The following is an 8,165-nucleotide window of genomic DNA, read 5'->3' on the forward strand; positions in this document are numbered from 1 at the left end:
AGGAAGTGTGCCTCTGGCTCGATCTCTCCTGTCCTACACTGAACACACACCCTTTGCTCTCGGGGTAACCAGCTCTTTCTGTGTCTGCCGGTCTCAATGGCTAGGCTGTGTTCACTCAGCCTGTACTTGCTCAGGATCTGTCTCTGCTTTGTGTCTCTCACACTCTGGAGATATTCCGCCAATTCATAATTTGATTTCAAAGTTCGATAGAATTGTAATTTACTTTGTGTTTTAGTTTCCTGATCCCAATGTTCCAGATATGTATTTTTAGACTGTTTGATAATTTGGTTTATTCTGATGTGTGTGTGAGAAGCAGTGCTGGTCTGAGACTGGTTAGCGTTAGTAGGGTTAGTCGGGTTAGTGAGTCTCAGGACCAGCTGACTGAGGGGACTCTTTTCAGGATTCAGTTCTTGGGTTTGTAGTGCTTTAAAATGTAGCGTTTCTGTGGGACTTGATTTTAGATGCATCCAGAATTTGAGGGATCTTTTTTGCATATTAACAATCAATGGGAATCGGCCTAATTCTGCCCTACTTGCATTATTGGGTGTTTTCCTTTGTAACTGATGTCTGTCCCATCTAGTGTAGCTCTGATCACTGAGTGGACCCCAAACCTCACTTCCATACAGCGCAATGGGCTGTACGACACTATCAAAGATCTTACACCAGATTGGAATCGGTAATTTAGTGTTTTGGAATTTCTTCTTAATTGCATATAGAGCTCTTCAAGCTTTATCTCTTAGAGCATTCACTGCCACACTGAAACTCCCCGATGCAGTGATGACCACGCCGAGGTAAGTGTACTGCATCGTGTGCTCTAGGCCGGTGCTGCCTAGACTGAACTGGTATCTGTGTTCCTGACATCTGGGCTTTTTCTGAAAGACCATAATGTTGGTCTTTGTGAGGTTGACTGCCAGGGCCCAGTTCTGGCAGTAGTTCTGCAGCAGGTCCAGGTGCTGCTGTAGTCCCTGTGCAGTGGGTGACAGCAGCACCAGGTCGTCTGCGTACAGCAGGAGCTTGATGCTCCTGTCCTGTAGAGTGAGTCCAGGGCCTGTAGACTGTTCCAACTGCACCGCTAGTTCATTAATGTAGATGTTGAACAGCGTTGGACTCAGACTACAGCCCTGCCGCACTCCTCTTTTCTGGGTGAAGAATTCTGTATGTTTGTTGCCAATTCGTATTTTATAATGTCATAGACTTTACCCCCTACACCACTTTGTAAAAGTTTGTAATATAATCCGTTGTGCCAAATAGAATCAAATGCTTTTTTGAAATCAACAAAGCATGCAAATATTTTCCCTTGTTTGGTCTGGTGTACGTGTTTATTGATTAGGGTGTGTAGGGTGTAAATGTGGTCAGTAGTTCTGTGATTTGGAACGAAGCCAATCTGACTCGAGCTCGGGACATTGTGTTCGTTAAGGAAGCTTACAATTCTATTGTTAAAAATACTGCTAAATAACTGTCTGTGTGTTTATCTATCTGTCTGTGTGTCTATCTGTCTGTCTGTCTGTCTATATATATCTGTCTGTCTGTCTATGTGTCTATCTGTCTGTCTGTCTGTGTGTCTCTCTATCTATCTGTCTATCTATCTGTCTGTCTGTGTGTCTATCTATCTGTCTGTCTGTGTGTCTATCTATCTGTTTGTGTGTCTATCTGTCTGTCTGTCTGTCTATATATATCTGTCTGTCTGTCTATGTGTCTATCTGTCTGTGTGTCTATCTGTCTGTCTGTCTGTGTGTCTCTCTATCTATCTGTCTATCTATCTGTCTGTCTGTGTGTCTGTCTGTGTGTCTATCTATCTGTCTGTCTGTGTGTCTATCTATCTGTCTGTGTGTCTATCTGTCTGTCTATATATATCTGTCTGTCTGTCTATGTGTCTATCTGTCTGTCTGTCTATCTGTCTATCTATCTGTCTGTCTGTGTGTCTATCTATCTGTATGTCTGTGTGTCTATCTATCTGTCTGTCTGTGTGACTATCTGTCTGTCTGTCTATATATATCTGTCTGTCTGTCTATGTGTCTATCTGTCTGTCTGTGTGTCTATCTGTCTGTGTGTCTCTCTATCTATCTGTCTATCTATCTGTCTGTCTGTGTGTCTATCTATCTGTCTGTCTGTGTGTCTATCTGTCTGTCTATATATATCTGTCTGTCTGTCTATGTGTCTATCTGTCTGTCTGTCTGTGTGTCTATCTGTCTGTCTGTCTGTGTGTCTATCTATCTGTCTGTCTGTGTGTCTATCTGTCTGTCTGTCTGTCTATGTGTCTATCTGTCTGTCTGTCTATGTGTCTATCTGTCTGTGTGTCTATCTGTCTGTCTGTCTGTGTGTCTCTCTATCTATCTGTCTATCTATCTGTCTGTCTGTGTGTCTGTCTGTGTGTCTATCTATCTGTCTGTCTGTGTGTCTATCTATCTGTCTGTGTGTCTATCTGTCTGTCTATATATATCTGTCTGTCTGTCTATGTGTCTCTCTGTCTGTCTGTCTATCTGTCTGTCTGTGTGTCTATCTATCTATCTGTCTGTCTGTGTGTCTATCTATCTGTATGTCTGTGTGTCTATCTATCTGTCTGTCTGTCTGTCTGTGTGACTATCTGTCTGTCTGTCTATGTGTCTATCTGTCTGTCTGTGTGTCTATCTGTCTGTCTGTGTGTCTCTCTATCTATCTGTCTATCTATCTGTCTGTCTGTGTGTCTATTTGTCTGTCTATATATATCTGTCTGTCTGTCTATGTGTCTATCTGTCTGTCTGTCTGTGTGTCTATCTGTCTGTCTGTCTGTGTGTCTCTCTATCTATCTGTCTATCTATCTGTCTGTCTGTGTGTCTATCTATCTGTCTGTCTGTGTGTCTATCTATCTGTCTGTGTGTCTATCTGTCTGTCTGTCTGTCTATATATATCTGTCTGTCTGTCTATGTGTCTATCTGTCTGTCTGTCTGTCTGTCTATCTGTCTGTCTGTCTGTGTGTCTATCTATCTATCTGTCTGTCTGTGTGTCTATCTATCTGTCTGTATGACTATCTAACTGTCTGTCTGTGTGTCTATCTATCTATCTGTCTGTCTGTGTGTGTGTCAATCTGTCGGTCTGTCTATCTATCTATCTGTCTGTCAGCCAATATACTCTACACAGAAACAGTTTCCCTTACTTTCAGATTCTGCTTTTATCAGTGCAGGTCTTTGGTGTGACTGCTCCTTTAAGGGTGTATCAGGAGTAGTTTGAGTAGAACATAGGAAGTGCTATTAACATTTAGCACAAAGACCTAAAAACAACAGACGTTTGTGAGTGATGGCAGGCATAAAAGGTAAAATCAAAAGGCAACTGTTGTTCAGATCAGTTCAACTCGTAATAAAATGTAAGCAAAAGGACAAAGATCATTTTAAGAGTGCATGTATGCTTTCAGTCGAAACCAAAAGTCTTGTAAACTCTGCTGAGCGTTTATAACCACCGATCGCTACATGTTATTCCGCAGCTAAGAAACTATCATAGTAAAATACGCGGTTTTATTAATTTGCATGTGTATTATAGTGTTACATTGCAATATGGTCAACAAAAGAATCGCTAACTAGAGTGTAAGTTTAAATTCTGTTTGTTACAGCAGGTATCTCTAACCCGACTGAGTAATCAACCAATTTAGAATGATTTTTAGTATTTAAAAAATGATGCGGAACATGTAAAATCACAGAAGTTATTGACTTATTTACTTGGCCTGTTTATTTATCTACGTCGTCATCTCTGTGGTTGCGTGCCATGGCCGCGTGAGGACAGCAAAGACACGTCATAAAGTTCCTACGGTCATGGAAAACCTGGAAATGTTAAGGAATTTGTACAACGTTGATTTTCAGGCTTGGAAAATTCATGGGAATGCCTGTAGTGAATGACGTTTTTCTAGTTTACTAGCAGAGTCGTGGCAAACCTTTGTTTCAATACCTTGACTATTACAGTAATCAGTTAATGTTGTGTTTCAGCTCTTGTTACGTTATCCTTCAGTGGAGCACTTGGACTGACATTTCTACTTTTGGGATGTGTACTGCAACAGTTTGGGTAAATCCATGTTTTTGTCTCGAGAAGAATCATCAATATGAAGTACAGCACATCTACAGTAGATAACAGATGTTCTTCTCTCCTCACAGAGTGTACTGGCCTTTGTTTGTCCTCCTCTTCCACATCCTGTCCCCTATTCCAAATTTAATAGCCAGGAGGCATGCTGATGACACTGAATCAAGCAATGCCTGCAGAGAGCTGGCATACTTTCTAACCACTGGTATTGTGGTGTCAGCCTATGGGTTGCCCGTTGTGCTTGCACGGAAAAGTGTTGTAAGTAGAGTGTCATTATATATGCTTCATTAACGCAACATCACAATATCTATGTGACTTAAAGGTCACTGCCAGCAGTGATGTTTCAATTTCACTCATAATTATTGTCTACTATTTTCTAAGTCTAGTGATGCATTTAGCATTTCTCCTTAAAAATATATTGCATAAGTGATAATGTACAGTCAGTCGGGCATTATCTCAAAATAAATGCCATTTTGTGATCAGGACCCGGACGCAAATCTTAAAACATGGTTACTTGCCACAAACAATGGTCATTATACAAAATATTTGACCGACCACAGAATGCTGAGATTGACCAATCAGAATCAAGTATTCCAGAGAGTGGAACTACCGGTTAAACGTTTAGACACACCTCCTTGTTCTTTTTTTTTTTACCACTATTTTAAAACAATTGTAAAGTTTAACTTTTAATAAATTGAAGCACAGGAATGGTGTATGTAGTTACCATGAAAATGTTGAACAAAACCAAACAATTTTATATTTTAGCTTCTTTTATTTTTATAAAGAAATTTGTGCATAGGCACAATTTATACTTGTCAAGCATTTAGACATAAACCTTTATATCAAAAGTTTTTTTAAGGTCATGAGAAACATCAAATCATTAAAGTGTCCAAATGTCTGACTGATAGTTTGTACTGTGTATCTGTAATACAGACACACACATTCACTCACAGAACTTGTTAATCAGTACCAGCTGTCATATCACCCTGTAGCTCAAGACTGGTTGCCCACTGAAGCTAAGTAGGGTTGAGCCTGGCCAGTACCTGGGTGGGAGATCTCCTGGGGAAAGCTAAGGTTGCTGCTGGAAGAGGTATTAGGGGGGCCAGCAGGGTGTGCTCCTAATACCCCCAGTATAGTGACAGGGACACTATACTGTAAAAAGGCACCATCTTTTGGATGAGATGTTAAACCACGTTCCTGATTCTCTGCTGTCATTAAAAATCTCAGGGCACTTCTCTTAAAGAGTAGGTGTCCTGGCCAAATTCCTCTTTTGGCACTTATCCATCATAGCCTCCTAATAATCCCCATACCTGAATTGGCTACATCACTCTACTCTCTCCTCTCCACCAATAGCTGGTGTGTGGTGGGTGTACTGGTGCACTATGGCTGCCGTAGCATCATTTAGGTGGATGCTGCACACTGTTTGTGGTTGAGGAGAGTCCCCTTATACTATGCAAAGCTATTTGTAAATACTATATATAAATGTAAGGAATTATTATAATTATAATGAATTAATGTGTTTCATGTACTTTTCGAAATATAAAAGCTTTTACGTAAGATTAGCCCACTACCAGCTATTGATATATTTTAGATGAGATAAATGATGAAGATGGACAAGCTCAGCGGAGGTGACAGCAGAAACGTGATTTTGTTCACAGAGGCGAAAAACCTCCAAAATTACTGCAGAGGCATTGATTAAATTTCACCCCTTTTGTTCAAAGTGCATTTAGAGATCACATGTCCAAACAGTAACTAAAAAGGTGGTACAGGCAGAAATGCTTTCTAAAATAGCAAATGGGTTTTGGCAAACAGCACTGAATGAAATGTGTGGCCTTGAATTAACCTAATCCATATCTTCCTGTACAGATCCAGTGGGGAGCTTGTGGTCTGGTAATGGCGGGTAATTGTGTCATTTTTCTGACCATTATGGGTTTCTTCTTGATATTTGGAGGTGGAGATGACTTCAGCTGGGAACAGTGGTAAAGACTGTCGGGAGGAAGAAAGATAAACTACACTACTTTAAATGGTTTCCCATGGTAATGCTGATTCATTTGTTTCATATTTCATGTTGGCACCTGCATGGCTCAGTATATATACAAAAAAGAAACATTTTGCCTATTTTTATGATTTACGAATTTCAACAAAATTCCTTCAAATTGAATTGTGACGTTTTTTACTAAATTAAATTACTACAACTTGAAATATTTTATAAAGATTATTCAATTTGATGGAATTTTGTAATGAAATGTAACAAACTATGATTTTTTTGTGTACAGGGATTTGCTTAAAATGAGATCGTTCTGCTGTTTTAAACATTCTTGTTGCAATATTTTGACAGAAAAATTACAAGAACAAGCTCACCCCCAAATCTAAAGGAAACGATTTTGCTTATAGAAAGTGAAGCATATTTTTAGGACTACTTAGATTTTTTTTCTTTTAGATATTTTTTAAGATTGCAATTCTCATTAAAGTATTCTGAAGGGAAAATAAATATTTTAATTGTATTGCAAAGTATTTATGCATCATGTTAGAATTTGTTGTACTGCTTTTATGCTAATTAAAACAATCATTATTTTTACTATTATATTTATAATAAATATATTCTATAATAAATTATTGTATTATATTTTGTTACTGTAATGCAGTAAAACATGACTATATTTCTTATTGCAGTTATGAGAATTAACATTGAGAATTACAACAAAAACAAATGTAAAGGTAATGATTTATTGATTTATTTAACTGATTTTGGGTTGAAATACAATGTGGATATGTTTTCATAAGGTTCACTACTTAAGGTATTGATTGAAGAATGAATATTAATCCTTTATGTGTGTATAAGCCCATGCACAAACTTGGCATCTATATTGAGAAATAATTTCTTATCTGATAACAAAATTAACTAAATAAAACTATTAATGGTAGGAATTTAATTACACATCAAGTTAAACATTGAATTTTCATATTTGTCTAGGCATAAATGTAACCTCTTTTTATTGTGACCATTTAATTAGCCTGATTGAATCATTAATTGCCATTTTGAAGTAACATTTGCACTTGCTATCCATTGAGGCATAGCTCACAACTAGTAACAAAGCCTCTGTCACCTTAGTGATAAAGCAACACTTTGTTATTGAATACAGAAGCAGTGTCATGGCAGTATATTCAATGTTTTTTTTGTTTTTGCTATACCACTTATGTCAAATATGCACTATACAGGTCCTTCTCAAAAAATTAGCATATTGTGATAAAGGTCATTATTTTCCATAATGTAATGATAAAAATTAAACTTTCATATATTTTAGATTCATTGCACACCAACTGAAATATTTCAGGTCTTTTATTGTTTTAATACTGATGATTTTGGCATACAGCTCATGAAAACCCAAAATTCCTATCAAAAAATTAGCATATTTCATCCGACCAATAAAAGAAGTGTTTTTAATACAAAAATAAATCAACCTTCAAATAATTATGTTCAGTTATGCACTCAATACTTGGTCGGGAATCCTTTTGCAGAAATGACTGCTTCAATGCGGCGTGGCATGGAGGCAATCAGCCTGTGGCACTGCTGAGGTGTTATGGAGGCCCAGGATGCTTCGATAGCGGCCTTAAGCTCATCCAGAGTGTTGGGTCTTGCGTCTCTCAACTTTCTCTTCACAATATACCACAGATTCTCTATGGGGTTCAGGTCAGGAGAGTTGGCAGGCCAATTGAGCACAGTAATACCATGGTCAGTAAACCATTTACCAGTGGTTTTGGCACTGTGAGCAGGTGCCAGGTCGTGCTGAAAAATGAAATCTTCATCTCCATAAAGCTTTTCAGCAGATGGAAGCATGAAGTGCTCCAAAATCTCCTGATAGCTAGCTGCATTGACCCTGCCCTTGATAAAACACAGTGGACCAACACCAGCAGCTGTCATGGCACCCCAGATCATCACTGACTGTGGGTACTTGACACTGGACTTCAGGCATTTTGGCATTTCCTTCTCCCCAGTCTTCCTCCAGACTCTGGCACCTTGATTTCCGAATGACATGCAAAATTTGCTTTCATCCGAAAAAAGTACTTTGGACCACTGAGCAACAGTCCAGTGCTGCTTCTCTGTAGCCACTGGTTCAAAA

At 38.6% G+C, this 8,165-nt stretch overlaps 1 protein-coding gene across 1 annotated transcript; it reads left to right on the forward strand.

Annotated features, from left to right (window-relative positions):
- Nucleotides 1–3,145: 3,145 nt before the first annotated feature.
- Nucleotides 3,146–7,325, forward strand: LOC127645481 (leptin receptor gene-related protein). Its single transcript, XM_052129118.1, has 4 exons — nucleotides 3,146–3,289; nucleotides 3,954–4,029; nucleotides 4,119–4,302; nucleotides 5,911–7,325. Exons 1-4 carry the CDS (start codon nucleotides 3,274–3,276, stop codon nucleotides 6,025–6,027), a joined length of 393 nt encoding a protein of 130 aa, XP_051985078.1. The 5' UTR covers nucleotides 3,146–3,273; the 3' UTR covers nucleotides 6,028–7,325.
- Nucleotides 7,326–8,165: the final 840 nt, after the last annotated feature.

The sequence above is a fragment of the Xyrauchen texanus genome, chromosome 6 (genome assembly GCF_025860055.1).
Source record: "Xyrauchen texanus isolate HMW12.3.18 chromosome 6, RBS_HiC_50CHRs, whole genome shotgun sequence".
NCBI lineage: Eukaryota > Metazoa > Chordata > Actinopteri > Cypriniformes > Catostomidae > Xyrauchen > Xyrauchen texanus.